Here is a 16,749-nt window from a genome sequence, read left to right on the forward strand (position 1 = left end):
CTATTCTGCAGTCAAATGTGGTGCTGGATTAGGAATGGTAATAAAGGCAATAAAGACACATGGAGATATTTAGGAAACTTGGTGATGAACTAAGCATAGTGAGGGAGAAAGTGGGAAGTGTCAGGGATGATACCAAAATTTATGAACAGCTTACTCATCAGGATAAAATAGCTGTGTGGTTTACTGGGAGACCATGAGTTGAGAAGCAGGTTTTAGATAAGGAGGTGAAGAGTTCAATTTAAAATCAATTTTAAGTTAGTTGAGTTTGAGGAGTTTCTGAGACAACCAATGGTAGGTAGTCACTTATGCAATCTGAAGAGCAGAAGGGCGGCTAGGGCTCCGGACAACCCCACGAAGGAATCCTTGCCTATTATCCTCTATCACACCTTGCTTCATACCATTCTTTCCTAGTTATCACAACCTGTGATTATTTTCTCTCTGTCCCCAGGCAGAGTGTAAACATATCATTGTAGATTCTTTGCTTGACTGTTCACTATTGTATTCCCAATGCCTGGCACATCGTAGTGTCCCATTAATAACTGTCCAATGAATGAATAAGAGACAGCATTGCAGAATCTTATCACAAAATCTTTTGACAGACAGGGATTCAAGTTCTCCTTGTACATGTCCAATGTCAAGGAATGCACTATCACAAAGCAATCATTTTTCAACAGGTCTCTCAGAAAATTCTTTTAAGTTCTATTTCAAAACACTTACTTGAAACATTGACTTATTGGTGTGGCCCACTATGTGACCCTCCTATCTGATGGCTAATGATCATGTTGCCTGCTCTTTCTTACCCTTAGTTCCTCTATATCACTTGGCTTGGATACACACCAGTTTGTCATTGCCCTTGACATGTGGCATCTGAAGGTGATCTTCCAACTCCCTCAGTCGGCCTCCCCCTTCACACACACTGAGGGCCCACAGTGTGTAGAGCAGGACTGTCAACTTCCTTGTTTAACAAGTACAGTTTTACTAAAAGCAGCCCAACTTCATTAAGTCCTTCTTATTCACTTAATAATGACTTACAGCCAACTAAAATGCCATTTTAAAAAACATTTAGGTATATCAAAATATTTAAGGGCACTCCAAGGAATTTGGTAAACAATGACCCAGTTTCATTTTCATGTCTGCTATTTCAAAAAGGGTCGCTTTCTAAGATTCAGCAATGTGTATCAAAATTCAAATCTGTCATATTTTTATCACCCCCTTAAGAAGTCTATCCCAAGGAAATAATCTACAAAGTTTCATTTTTAAAAAGTCAAACGCAGCATTACTTATTTTAATATAAAAACTAGAAACCAAGTACCATAGCATAGGATAATGGCTAAGTCAATAATCGTACGTTTGTTATTAAGTAGCTATCAAAAAGATGGTTACTAAATCTATCCCATATTATTAGAGTAATTCTATGGGAAAATGCTTATAAAATAAGTGGATAAAACATCCTACCTGCAGGATGATTACAAATGTGGAAGGAAACAGATTAAAATATCAACAGTAATTTGGTCTGTGTGGTGAATTGTGGTAATTTTCCCCAAAATTTAATAAATGCAAATTTTATAATTAAAATTGATTAATTTATAATAATGTATAAAATTGACTTTCCTTTGGCCTCTGACTCTGCTTTTATGTTCATCAGGTAAGATTAAGGCCCTTTTCTGTTTCACAAATGAAACGAGAGGTATTTTCTTATATCATAATAAGAAATAAGTTGAGCAGTGAAACAAATTAATAAATATAATTATTCAAACAGATATTCCTTTCATAGATATGATTATAGAAAACTAGAAGTTGTCAGTGGCTCAGAAAAGTTTAGAGAAAGTATAAAGATGTACCGGGGAGAGGAAAGGGAGAAAGAGAGAGACAGAGGGAGAGAAGGAAAAAAGAGAGAGAGAGAGAGAGAGAGAGAGAACCATTGCTACTGCATGATGTAGACTATCCCGAAGTAGGAAATCATGGGAAAAGCCTGGGTTCGAAGAACAGCAGAAAAAAGCCAAGGCAGAAATAAACATACTTTATAAATAGATGAGTGAAAAGGGGTTATGTATGCAAGAAACAAGGAGATTGGAAAACAGTCTGGCAGTTCCTTAAAAAGTTGAACACAGAGTTCCCATTGAGCCAGCAATTCCACTCCTAGGTATACACTCAAGCTAAATGAAAATACAGGGTAATGCAAACACTTGTACACAACTGTTTACAGCAGCATTATTTGTAATAGGCAAAAAAGTGAAAACAACCCAAACGCCCATCAACTAATGAATGGATAAACAAAATATAATATAAATAGAACGGAACAGTATTCAGCCATTAAAAGGGATGCAGTACTGATGTATGCTACCACATGGATGAACCTTAAAAATGTTAAGAAGCCAGTCACAAAGGACCACATAGTGTATGATTTCATTTACATGAAATGTTCATAATAGGAGAATTGATAGAGACAGAAAGCAGATCAGTAATAGTGTAAGGCTGGGGGGAAGCAGAGAGCTTGTGGGGCGACAGCTAAAGGGTACCAGATTTCTTTTGGGGTAATGAAAATGTTCACAACTGATTGTGGTGATGGTTATAGTACATTGTGAACATACTAAAAACTATTGAATTATACATTTAAAATGGGCAAATTGTATGGTATGTGAATTGTATCTCGATAAGTGTTACCAAAAAAACTCTAAAAAACAAGGAGAATAACTTTGGAAAAGCAGGTGTAAAATACAAAAAACCCTTGCAGAAATAAAAGTCAGTAAGAAAATAGGTGAGAACGCACCTATCTGAGGTCTAAAGACTAAATGAGGAAGGCAAGGCTGTATTAGCTGCCAATCAGTGCGGGTATGAGAGAGAATAAGTAGGAGGTAGCAGAAGATGAATAGGTATGCCTTTGGAATGTTCAGAAAGGTTCAGTCTATATTACACTGTGTGGTGAAACTTGGTGTTTAAAGTGTGCTAAACACTGTGGCAAACATTCATGTCATCAATTATCTATTTGACTGGTAAAATTCCCATTGCATGAGAGATTGGCATAACTATAATTATGACTAATTCATTTTTGTATGCCCTGCAGCACTTAGCTTGATGCCTTATACACGGTAGGAACTCAATAAATATTTGATGAATGAAACTAACCATCAAGAAAGAGCCAGACTCAAGGCTCTGTAATTACAAAGCATAAGTGAGGCCAAATTTTAGCCATTAAAAAAACCCAGAACATTATTCCACATTTGAAACATTTTAATGAATGTTTAAATGAGAGTTTTAATTTAGTTAGCTAAAATATACACAAGTATAATTTAGTAATCTAATATGAAAGTAAAAAGATCTATCTGAAAGGTAAGGACTTTCTGAGAAATGCTAAGAAAATGTAACTTTATTCTTAATAGATACACCACAAAACCGACACTTTACATTATTTTGGTTACTTCAAAATTTAAATTCAGCTTGCTTTTCAATTAATTTTTTTTTATAACAGATGCTGAATATGACCTATTTTTTTCCCCTGACAATATCAATAGGCCGCTCAACTACATGATACAATTTTTTTGCATTTAATTTAAAAGACTATGGCTCAGTGTTTAAAAAATAAATTAATAAAAGAGAAACATTATTAGGAAAAAAATGAAAGCACATTCACCACATAATAAAAAAAAAAATCATTCCTTCAAAATCAGAAACCAGTGTGAGCATTATTTCACTTACCCTACTTGGAAGCATATAATTCCTATATACAAATAAAGTAGAACCTATAGACTGGAATGATACAGTGGCTATCAATAATCAGGTGCTAGTTGACAAAATAAACAAAAACGAATGGAACAGCACATTAAAGGAAACTTGTTTTTAGCTTAATTGTTGGTGCAGAATGCACGGCCGGGGCCGGCTGCCTGGCGGCTGCTTTAGCTTTGCTGGCTTGGCTCGCTCGAACAGCAGTTTCCAAACGCACTTTCAGCTCTGGAGCCGCTCCCATTACTGTCTTGAAAGCATGTGGATACAGAGGTCCAATATGCATTAAATTCTGGAGTGCAAACTCATGAAGATCTTTGGAAGCTGTGCTTGCTGAGGCAAAAGAATTTTCATCCAGCAGGTAAGAGATCAAAGTGGGAACTAAAAGAGCAAGTAATTGGACTCCTGCAAATAACAAAGATAAAGTCTGAAGATGATCACAAGTCTGAAAATTACAATAAACCTTTATTTAAAAACTAGGCAATTACTATGGTAGTCTGAATTATAATAAAATAGAAATAAATGTGCACGATCTAATTTTAGACCTCAATAATTATTCATAATTAATATTGAATACTTACTAACTGTCCAAGCCATGTTAGGGGAGGAAATCAGGTTTGATTTCCTGTTAAGATTATATATTTTTCATTTATATTAATTTGTTTTATTAAAAAAATACTGGCTAAAAGTTTAAAAAGGAATGAACACTTTATAATTGTCATCTGGTAAAATGTATTTTGAGAATAAAATTATGAAAATTTTAAGGGTATTCCAGAATAGGGAGGTTGGAGATTAGAGGGAATCGGGAACAGAAACCTGAAGCATTCATTAGGAGGATACCATCAAAGGAATGAGTGAATGTATACATTAATGTGATGGCAACCATCTCCCTTCGGTTTTTGCATGGCACTTAGACTCAGATTTAGTTTTAATTTTTAAAAAATGACACTTGCTTATTCTACCTCTTAGAAGTCTTGCTATAGTACAAAACATCTGTTATCTGAGTGAAGCATTCCCTTAAAAAATGAAGAAATCGTGATGGTGCTTACTGTTGATGTAATTCACTAATACTAAATACTAGAAATTGGTTGGAGAATTGAAGCTACACTGCTTTGGTTATTTCATACCTTAAATTAATTGACTCTTAAATGGAAAATTAAAGGGTTATTTATTTAATGAACCTTGTTGAAGTCTAATTAACTATTAAACTATATTTAATTTCATGAATAATACATAAATATATTCTGCTGTTAAACGAATTCAAACAATAGAGAATTATTTGAAAAAGTATAAGACCCTCTTCCCTAACTAAATTAGGGCACCTGTTCAGGAACTGATCTCTAGAGTCAACTCAACTCAAACATACTTAAATACTGACTATGCAAAAGTCAATAAGCTCAGTGTTAAGATTACAAAATGAATAAGATTTAGTCCCCATGTTTATGGAGTTTACAGTGAGTAAAATAAAAATAAAGATAAAATTATGTTGAGTTACCAAACATGGGCCATGATGTCAGTCATAACATTTCTACCCAAATAATCTGTTACTATCTAGTTTCAACTAAACTTATCAACTCTTCCCAAACAGCTCTTCTTCCTGACCTTTCCAGTTTTAACGTTGCTTCCATGCTTCTTCCAAGTAACACAGTATAATCTGGCTCTTCTCTTTCTCTTGTCCCCATAACCAGTTACTCGTCAAGTCAGAGCAACATTTTTCATAATCGCTTCTGTATTCTTCTCTTCCACTGTAATAGTTCTGGATTATTATTTTATAGGTAAGCTATCAGCAGTAGCTTTTAAAAAATCTCCACTACCTTTCCAATTTTGTGTGAAACTCTTTCAAGAGAAGAGGAAAAATTTTATGATAGTAAAAACTGATGTAATTTTTATCTGGAGAGTAATCTAGCAATATATATTAAAAGCCTTAGAATGTGCATTCCTTTTGTCCCAGTAATTTCACTTAAAAAAATTTACCTGATAGAAATAATTAAAAAATGTGTGCAAAGATACCTGTACAGGAATACTCATCTCAGACTTCCCTGGTGGCACAGTGGTTAAGGATCTGCCTGCCAATGCAGGGGACATGGGTTCGAGCCCTGGTCCAGGAAGATCCACATGCCGCTGAGCAACTAAGCCCGTGAGCCACAACTACTGAGTCTGCGTGCCACAACTACTGAAGCCCGTGCGCCTAGAGCTCGTGCTCTGCAACAACAGGAGCCACCACAATAAGAAGCCCACACACCGCAAGGAAGAGCAGCCCCTGCTAGCCGCAACTAGAGAAAGCCCGTGCTCAGCAACGAAGACCCAACACAGCCAAAAATAAATAAAATAAAATAAATTTATATAAAAAGAAAGAATACTTATCTCAGTTATTTATGATCTTGAAAAACTGGAAACAGCTTAACATTCAATCATAAGGTACTAGTTTAAAAAGTACAGTCTTTCTGTAATAATTGTCATATTTTTTAAGATAAATTTTAGATTGTGATGAAATTAAGATTTAGCAGGGAATAAAGAGGAGTAAGTTTTAAGCTGCATACGTCTCTGGTTAAATGGATGTATGTGGTAGTTCTTCATTAAATTAAAAAACAATAATTTAAAAATTTCAAATTTTGAGGTATTTTAATAATGATGTTTGGCATCATTAGTGCTAATCTGGTCCTATTTGTCCTATTTGTTAAAAAGCTTTGACACCTCTATTATGAACACCAAAATATATTATTTTTAAAAATCTATTAGGCAGGTATATTTTCCCTGGTTCTTAAAGAGTACATTCCTAGAAAATAAAACAATCCGTGGGTTCAAATGCCATCGGTAATTTAACCTCTTGCTCTTAAAAAATAAACATAAATCAACTCAATTTTGTTAGCATCATGAGCAAAGACATTAATCTTTCAGACAGTAACCACCCTTAGTAAACTTACTGTTGCAATGGCCTGTGTCAAATAGCAAAGAAGATTTATATATAATACAAATCTTCGTTTTAGACTAGTGGCTTTTTAGAGAAAAATACTTACTGTTATGTTCTTCCCCAAGAGCAACCAATGTTTCAAGAACTTTGATTCCTTCTTGAACAGCTAAAAGTTCTGTATTACTGGCTGGTCTGTTTCTCTCAACAGCTTTTAGCTTTTCAACCACTATTGGAGCTAATGAATGGATGTAGGGGGTTGAAAGGGCACGATTGGAATGCTGAAAGACTGAGAGGAGAAGCTGGTAACATTTGGCTTGAACCTACACAAGAAAATCATTTTATTAATTTACATGTGTGACAGTTCTTATCTGCTCTACAATCACACTGCATCTTAATATATACTGAAAACAAGCAATACTGCAGGATGAAAATAAAAATGTGGGAAGAATTAATGCCATTTCTACTTACAGAAATGGAGTAATAAAACTTCCAACATGCTAACTAAATAAAACTGAAAAGAAATTAAACCAATAAACATTCCTTATATGTTAACTCCCAAATTACCACTGCTAATATAATTCGTGTATTTCTATAGTGTATAAGAAATTAGAGACCAGGAATACTAATTTGTGTTTTTAATTCTTTCTTTAATTTACAAATCTCCCTCCCACTTTAACCTAATATATTTAGTATGGAAGGCTAATATTTGAATGATGTCAAACAAAGCTATAAAAATATATTACTTAGACACCTCAACTCCATTTGGATTCCCTGGAAATGACTGCTTAAACCAATTTAAGTGTTCCAGGCCTAGAAAGTAAGGTCTCAGTGGCTCTACTTTAGATTAGAAAGACTTCATGTTAATAAGAAACAAACAAACAAAAAAAAAAAGGAAGGTCCATCAACACATCAACGTACGTGAAAAATATTGAGGGGAAACTGTTTCAGTGCTTTGGTGGAAGAAAAGCTACGAAACATCACTGGACATAAAAAATGCCTGGGGAATATTTTTAAAATACAGATCTGTGGACCACACTTCTGGAGACTCTGGTTTAGGAAGATAGTGGTAGATGTAACTAAATTGCTTTTTTTCCTGATGTGCAGCAGGTTTGAGAATCATTAGACACTAACACTGTAAAACAATAAAACTTATTTTCTAGAAAACAGAGTTTCCAATAGGCCCATTAAAACATGTTATAATATATATTTATCCTTTAATGGTGTCATTATGTAAACAGTGAACAACAGAACACATAAAGTCTCTACCAATATAGGCCAGGGTTGAGCAAATATTTTAGATACTGGGCAATTTCTGTAGATATAAATAAACATATACATGTCTCTCCTAATGCTTAAACCAGTGATCTTTTCCAGTTTTCTGTTGAAAAGTCATATAGCAAATACTTAAGTTTTCATTTGATGTATCACAAATTTTAATGAATCAATCTGAAATTTTCTTGATAAAGTGGAAGGTTTAACACTATGTTTTACGTGTAACTTACCCATGGGTCACATGAATTTAATGCGTTTTTAAATCTGTTCATGCAGCCGTTCTGCAGTGACTGGACTCCTATTATTTCACTACCAGCAGACCACAGGAAGAGTGCAATTGCTGTTAGCATGCTTACTTCATCAGGCATAGGCATAGAATCTTCTGAAATATATGAATAATGAAATATTGATACATATAAAAATGAAAGCAATATGCTGTTTCTAAAATGTTTTGAAATTTAATTCTTCTGAAAAAGAATAAATATATGTATATGTATCATTAAATCACTTTGCTGTACACCTGAAACTAATACAACATTGTAAATCAACTAAACTCCAATATAAGACAAAAATTTAAAAAAATCTTTCATTCTTGAACAATGACCCTCTCTCTCTCTGACTTTTTTTTTTTAATATATACAAATTTATTTATTTATTTATCTTTGGCTGTGTTGGGTCTTCGTTGCTGCACGCAGGCTTCTCACTGTGATAGCTTCTCTTGTTGCAGAGCACGGGCTCTAGGCGCGTGGGCTTCAGTAGTTGTGGCTTGCAGGCTCTAGAGCGCAGGCTCAGTAGTTGTGGCTCACGGGCTCTAGAGTGCAGGCTCAGTAGTTGTGGCGCACGGGCTTAGTTGCTCCGCGGCATGTGGGATCTTCCCGGACCAGGGATCGAACCCATGCCCCCTGCATTGGCAGGTGGATTCTCAACCACTGCGCCACCAGGGAGGCCCTGTATCAATGTTAAATTGCCTCAATTTGATAATTTTTCAGTGGTTATGTAAGAGACTGTTCTTGTTCTTAGGATATCTGTGAAGTATTTAGGAGTAAAGAGTCATGATGCCTTCAATGTATTCTCAAATGGTTCAGCAAAATTAATAATAATATCAACAATAATAATATGTGGATTATAGAAAAAATAAAACATGCAACAAATGTTAACAACTGGTGAAATCTAGAAGGGTATGCTGAAGTTCACTATATTATTCTTGTAACATTTTAAAAGGTTTGAAATCTATTTCAAAATTGAAGGTTTTAAAAATGAAAAAAAATATTATAGCAATCTTAAGAGTGATTCATTACATCCATGGAGGGGTGTGTGTGTGTGTGTGTGTATGTGTGTTCACATACATACACTGGCACATTTTTTAAAGTGGAAGTCTCAGAATTTATAATAAGAAATATGATTTCCATAAAGGAAATCCTCTATTACAAAACTCTTCTCGTAAAGCAAGAAATTCTGCTTGCCTTGCTTACATCTACTATAAAAATACACCCATGGCTTTGATCCCTACTTCATACTGACTGTGCCTACTGAGAATTCAGTTCTGGACAGGTTATCGTAGGCAAGTTAATTATCTTATCATATACCTTTAAATTCATCTAACATGAATGAACTAGGATAAAATATCAAAACCTTCTCTTATAATTGACAATTTAAAAAATATGATTATTGATTATGGACACCCCCATGAAAACTGAAACAGTATTTATATTTTTAAATGAATTCTTAACTACTTTTTCTTGTTCTATCAATGTACACACATATACATTTACATTCGTATATAATTATGGCATTTAATGTTTCTTTAGTTTGTTAAAAATCTATGCTAAAAAGAAAAATATTAACTCATGATAAAGCTAAATAGTTTTAGTAAACATTAATAAAACTAGTTAAAGTTTTTCCCTTCCAAATATTAATACTAAAAAATTTCAGGTGATATAAGTAGTACATGGTTTGTTTAAAATATAACAAGTGTATGGGAAAGAAAATAAAACTTGTAATACTACCATCTAGCGATAGTTTAATTTCTAGGTTTTTGATTAATTCCTTCTGGTCTGGGTTAGTTTTTTTATATATAATTATTTATAAACATGATTTTTAATAGATATAATGGATATATAATCCAAATGAGTATACCATGATATATTTAATATTTTTTCCCACTGCCAGATAGTTATATTTATCACTTTTGTATTTTCAATATTATAAAATAGACTGTGATAAATAACCCTGAACACAAGTTTCTGATCAATAAGGTCAGAGTATGAAAATTTTTTTTTTTTTAATTATTAGCACCTTTAATTATTATTTATTTATTTTTTTGGCTGTGTTGGGTCTTCGTTTCTGTGCGAGGGCTTCCTCTAGTTGCGGCAAGCGGGGGCTACTCTTCATTGCAGTGCGCGGTCCTCTCACTATCGTGGCCTCTCTTGTAGCGGAGCACAGGCTCCAGACACGCAGGCTCAGTAGTTGTGGCTCACGGGCCCAGTTGCTCCGCGGTATGTGGGATCCTCCCAGACCAGGGCTCGAACCCGAGTCCCCTGCATTAGCAGGCAGGTTCTCAACCACTGCGCCACCAGGGAAGCCCCAGAGTATGAATTCTTGAAGGCTCTGTGTATATTTTGCAGAATTGATTCCCTGAAAGTTTAAACTGTATTAATTCCCTTCAGCAAAGTATGAAAATGTTCTCCTGGTATCAATTCCACCTGTACATACTCACAATTTTTTAAAATCAGTTTTACAGGTAAAAATTTATATTACTTTGTTTTTGTTTGTATTTCTTTGCTTATATAATAATGTGGCTAACTTTTTTATATACTTGGTGGGCATCTCTATTTCCTTTTTAATAATGTGTGCTCTTTCCTTCTTTCTTAAAAGACTTCTTTGTACATTAATGATATTAACACTGACATAAATATTATTCTCAGTTTTTGATCTGTCTTTTTTTTAGGTATCTTTTATTTTTTTAATTTTTTTCTTCCAGTTTTATTGCGATACAATTGACACACAGTACTATATAAGTTTAAGGTGCACAGTATAATGATCTGACTTACATACATCATGAAATGATCATCACAAGTTTAGCGAACATCCATCATCTCATATAGATACAAAATTAAAGAAACAGGAAAAAAATCTTTTTCCTTCTGATAAGAATTTTTAGGATTTATCAACCATTTTTTAATGCTATCATTTTTGACAGGTAGACGTTAAATTCTATAGTCCAATACACTGATATTTTCCTCTATGATATTTACCATTCACTTACACTTACATAGTCCTTTGTCATTCCGACATAAAGGAGTCACCTATATTTTCTTTGTTTACCTATTTTAAAAATTTTACATTATCATTCTAACTTACCTCATATTTACTTAGAGTCATGATATAAGGAGAGGGCCTAACTGGAACTGATATCTGAAATGGCTAATTGACACAAACCATTTGAAGAATAATGAATGTGCCCTTATCATGTATTATATTCTCATGTGGATGAATGTCTGTTTTAAAACAATCTGTTCTGTTTCATTGCCCTATCTGTTCGTTCTTGGGCCCACTCCACAGTTTTAGATAGTGTGGAAATGTTTTAGTAGGCAATATGGCAAATCTTTAATTATTATTCTGTTTTCAATCCTTTCACATTTACCACAGAAATAAAATGAAAGAAAAAGTCAAACACAGAAGAAAAATGGACAAAAATGTGAATAAGCATTTTCCCCCAAATTAGACACAAACATGAAAAATGCTTATACTCAGTAGGAAAATGAAAAATGCCAATTAAAACAGTAAGATAGTACGTTTTACTTATCAGATAATGAAATTTAAACGTCTGAAATACCATGTATTGGTGGGGATCATGCACTGCTGGTAGAAGTGCGAATTCATACAGCTACTTTGGAGAGCAATGTGGCAATGTCTGATAAAATTTAAATGTGTCGTCAATTCCACTTATAGGGGTATGCCCTAGAAAATCTCACAGCACATGTGCATAAGGAATTTATAAGGATGTTCACTGAGACAATTTTTATAATTGGGAAAAATCAGAAATAACAAAAATATCCATTGTTAGGGGAATGAATAATAATTGATAAATATAAGTGATGGGCAACTATATAGGAGTTCAAAACAATGTATAAGAGTTTTATATGCACACGTCCTTTCTTTTTGGGGAAACCTCCCAAAATGTATATAAGTGCTAAGACAAGGGCATTCAGAGTCAATATCCAGAATGGGGAACTAAAAGTTCACATCTGAAAGATGGGACGAAAATACTTCTCTGAGTTGATTCAGATATATAGCAGTTTTCTGATGAGCTCATTCAATTAGTTATTAGGGAACAGATATCCTAATAAACTTTTAAAAATTTAAAACTGATTAGATTACCTGGTTGAGAATATTCTAGGATGCATGCGAGAGTGCTACGAATTAGAGCTGTCCACTGTTTTTGAGTATCCTCAGTTTTGGCCATTGAAAGTGTCACAATACTTTTGATCCCTTGAAGAGCTGCACTGACTGGTGGAGGAACCTGATTATCTGCAGACTTTATCGCTGTGTCTTTCAATATTCTTGCAATTAAAAACAGAATCGTGGGCAGGATTGTCATACATCCTGAAATAAAAACAAATCAGATTGCCTCATAATTAATAGTTCCCATATTATAGTTATTTCAATTGTTTATATTTTTTATGGTTTAATATTATTTCTTTTCCTTGTATTTATACAAAATTTACTGCATTACTATTACTATAATTCAATGATTGAAAAAAAAAAGAAAGTCACAAGTTATTTCAAAAGAAATATTTTCTTTCTTTTCCCAGCTTGCCTTGTTTTTATTACTTCTAGTATTTCACCTATTTAATAATCATGCCCTTCATAATGAAAATAAGGAAGAAAGGTAGAAAGACAGAAGGAAAACACTACCAAATACTCTGAGAAGTACCTGAGAAACTTGGTGAATCATGTAGCAATTCCAAGACAAGTAATCAATCTCATTGTACTAAGTGAACCTTAGTACTAAGTCAGTCAATGTAGTAACCAAGTCAGGAAACTGATAAGAAGACTACACAGGTAAGCCAAAAAGAGATGAAAGAATCCTAGGATTTGTAGCTGAAAGAACTTTAAGGTAATCAAATCAACCACCCACTTAATGAAAGACTCCCTTCACCGCTCTGACATGCAGCCACTGTAGTCTGCCTATAGAACTTCAATGATGGAGAATTCATTGTTTTCATATCTGTAGGCTTGTGTTGAACTGAAATTTACCTTTATATATCCTGATACCATCCCTACCTTCTAGATACAACAGAGGGAAAGTCTACTTTTCCATCCACTAGTTCTTCAGGTGTCTGCAGACAGCTATTATCTTTTTCAGCTATAATTCTTTAGTTGCTCCTTCAAGTTGGTTGTCACTCTCCTCTGACATTTGTTAGTTTGTCAGCGTTGCTCAAGAGTAGCGACCAGATCAGAAAATAAAGGGTTTAGTAATTCCACTTTATGTCTATCTGCTAACATTCGATGTCTTCCCTCAAACTGTGGTTCTACCTCTTTGCTGAAGTTTGTTTGACATGTATCTGAAAAGGGTATCCTGGGTTTTTGACTTCTTAAATCTTTAGTCTTTCTTTATAGGCTCCTAAAGGTAAACAAACCCTTAAAAAAACCCCTACTTCTCCTTTAAGATTTAAGAGGAAAATAAATCATAATAGCACTTAAAAATCAAAGGCAACCTCATCTCTAATACAGTATAACACATTTCCAAATAGTGATCAATACCGTACCAGCAGGTGAACAAAGGGATGGTAAGTCAGAGAGTATGGTAACTGTGGCTGCCACCAAACGAGCACTTTCTTCTGACAGACGAGTTTTAGTGGCTACGTGACTTGGAGAGTCCGACATCTTGGTACTGAGATGCGGCATATGCCGCACTAAAATGAACATCAACAGCTCCATAGTTGCAAACACAAGAGATTTTCCAGGAATAAGACCACCACTGTCACCTCCTTCTCCTAATACAGGACAGGACTCTTTTTCCATATCATCTTCATCTTGGGTAAAAGAAAATTTGGTGAAATTTCCAGCAAACAAAATAAAAAATAGTAGATGAAACAACACAATAAGCATACTTAATAAATTCTTTCGAAGAATTTACAACTAAATGTTTAACTGATGCCATATGTCCTTCTCAGAGTAATTCTCTGCCTGACTAGAATTCTGTTTATTTACCTCTCCTTAAAAGTAATGGACAATTCATTTTTTACTTCGAAAATTTTTATTAGGTATTTTTTATTAGGAATGTATTTCATAACAGGAGTAACACATATGTTAGGCTGAAACGTGTGAAGTTGACCCTTTTGAAGGTGAAAGATAGCTGAATATGAGCAATTCCATTTGCATCATGCTAAGGAAAGCAAAATCAATTGCAAAGCTTCTAAATGTATGGTTAAATTTTTTAATTAACAACTTCCTGGCATCAATATTTTAAAAATTAGAGTACAAATAAATCTACTTCAATGTTAGTGTAATTTCTAGTGCTTACTTAGTGTGTTTCTTTTTTCTTGCAAATAATCCTGAGCAGCTCTTACTATCTGTTGCACAACTCCAGTCACCAGCAGCTGGACGGATGGTGGATTCCAGGTCAGTAGGAGGCGGTGTAAAACACTCAGCAACTCAACACCAATCAGCTATTATAAATTAATACAGAGAAATTAATTTTAATTTCAAAGGATACATTTATATTATTAAATCTAAGAAAATATACATGTAAAAATAAATAAATTTGGTAGCTAAAATTAATATATTGGACTATGTAGCAAATATTATAACAATCTTGAAAAAGGGTCATATTTTATCTGAACATATTTTCAGTCAAAAATTACATTATGTATTTAAATAATTTTTCCATTTAAAAATGGTCATTCTCCTATTTCTTTTCTCTTTAGGACTAAACAATATTGCTAGCATCCAGTGCCACTAAAATTTATGATTTCCAACCTAAGTACCCAAGAGTAGTCTACCAGAAATTCTGGCATTCTGGTGAGTCCCTCTCAGATTCATCTCAGAACTATTACAAACTTCTACCGCTTACTACTCACTTTAAAAAGCCTCTTACAATCTTCCACATCAAACCCATCCAATGAACCCACCTCAAATTTCAGAGGGAGAAAAAAATTTAATTGCAACCAAAGCCACCTTTACCTCTTTCCTTAAGATCAAGTGTCCAGCCCCTGTCCAAGACTGATTAATCTTTCCTCATATGCCTGCTACCTCATCCTGTTTGACTTCCCAAGGATTCTCCAAGGACATCAATCATACCCCGTATGTTGTCAACCTCGCTCTCTAGCTAAGCTCCTCTTCCCCAGGATAAGTATCTGCTCAAGTCTTTCCTATCTAATTTCCCCCCACACCTCAAAAAACCTCTCAGAGCCTTCCATCTGCCCCCATGTTCTCTTCTGTCTCTGTCTTGTTTCTTCCTTTCCCAGACCGAATGCTGCCACTTCCTTCACTCTCTCATTTACTCCTCAATCTTCTATAATCTGGCTTGATCCACCTGAGAAAACGCTATGCCTGAGGTCACCAATAACCTCCATGGGACTCTTTTCTGTCCTTATTTACTGGATTCTGTCCCTTTTGAGACTGTTGTCTGTCCTTGAAACTCCCTCATCTTTGATAATTCTGTTGTTGTTTTTTTTTAAACTGGCATCTGGTCTTTAGTATCAGAGCACCAACAACATGCTAAGTCCTATGCCCCGTGCTGTGGATTTAGTGGTGATTAACTCAGACTTGGATTCTGGATTCTTTTGGTTCTCCTCCTTCCTCTCTAGTTGTTCCACTGCTGATTTATTTCCTTCATCTCAATCCTTATTTGCTATTTATCCCTAAGGTTCCAGTCTTGGCCCTCTTTCCTTCTTCCTTTATTCAGTTTTCGGAGGCCAGTGGACTCATTATCTCTCTGGAATTATGAAAATGGCCTCATAATTGACCTCCCTCCTCCCTTTTCATGTCTTAAAAATCAACCACTACAAGATTGATGGGGTGATCAAATTTATGTCTGTTGTATTTCTGGAATACACATTTAACCATGTCATTCAATCTACTATATTTACACTCAGTTATTTTGGTTTTAACATAATATGTCACACACCTTCATTCATAGATTAAATTTTATTGGTTTGACCATTTGAAAACAACCCTCAAGTTTCCTGCAGTAATCTGTAGTTTAGCTGAGGCACAGCTTCAGGCTACAAGGCTGGGGTACAAGAAGAGTTCATCAGTGAGTGAAGCTTGTAATCACACAGCACATGCTTTGTTTTGTTTCATTTGGGGTTTTTTTTCGAGCAGCACTATGTGCAAAACTAATTTTGATATAATACAATAATGAGAACTTTGCTTTTTATCTGTTTGTGTTTTATGGAAAATTATCCCAAGTGATACCATTTGGTAGTATGGTGTTCAAAGAAATGGTTATTACGAAAATAAAATTCCTAATTAAAAAGAATAACAAATCCAGTGGTAACTTGGTTCTGTAACATGAATAAAATCCTCTAAATACTCCATACATAAATTAGAAAAAGCAATTCATTAAACTTTTTAAATAAGTACTTGAGTCAGCGCATAAAAATTTCATTAAATGAGAGATAAAACCTAATCATTTAAAAGTGACATAATTTATTTAATAGCCTTATGAATCACTTCAGCCCTTTATTAGTAGAATCATTAACTGGGACTGAAGCCATCCTTATTTATTTATTTAATTTTATTTATTTTTTTGGCTGCACTGGGTCTTCATTGCTGCGTGTGGGCTTTCTCTAGTTACTGTGAGCAGGGGCTACTTTTTGTTGCAGCGCGCAGGCTTC

General features: G+C 34.4%; 1 protein-coding gene across 2 annotated transcripts in view; it reads right to left on the reverse strand.

The window, feature by feature from the left end:
- Window positions 1-3,376: 3,376 nt before the first annotated feature.
- The window catches only part of HEATR5B (HEAT repeat containing 5B), an 89,245-nt gene continuing 75,872 nt past the window's right edge, over window positions 3,377-16,749 (reverse strand). For both annotated transcript variants that reach the window (XM_068564526.1, XM_068564527.1), the window contains exons 31-36: window positions 14,433-14,577; window positions 13,675-13,941; window positions 12,284-12,508; window positions 8,134-8,285; window positions 6,738-6,951; window positions 3,377-4,125 (exon numbers count right to left, since the gene is read on the reverse strand). In XM_068564526.1, the coding sequence (XP_068420627.1) occupies window positions 3,821-4,125; window positions 6,738-6,951; window positions 8,134-8,285; window positions 12,284-12,508; window positions 13,675-13,941; window positions 14,433-14,577 (1,308 nt within the window). In that variant the 3' untranslated portion in view covers window positions 3,377-3,820. The remainder of the gene's footprint in view (window positions 4,126-6,737; window positions 6,952-8,133; window positions 8,286-12,283; window positions 12,509-13,674; window positions 13,942-14,432; window positions 14,578-16,749) is intronic.

The sequence above is a fragment of the Eschrichtius robustus genome, chromosome 15 (genome assembly GCF_028021215.1).
Source record: "Eschrichtius robustus isolate mEscRob2 chromosome 15, mEscRob2.pri, whole genome shotgun sequence".
Lineage (NCBI taxonomy): Eukaryota > Metazoa > Chordata > Mammalia > Artiodactyla > Eschrichtiidae > Eschrichtius > Eschrichtius robustus.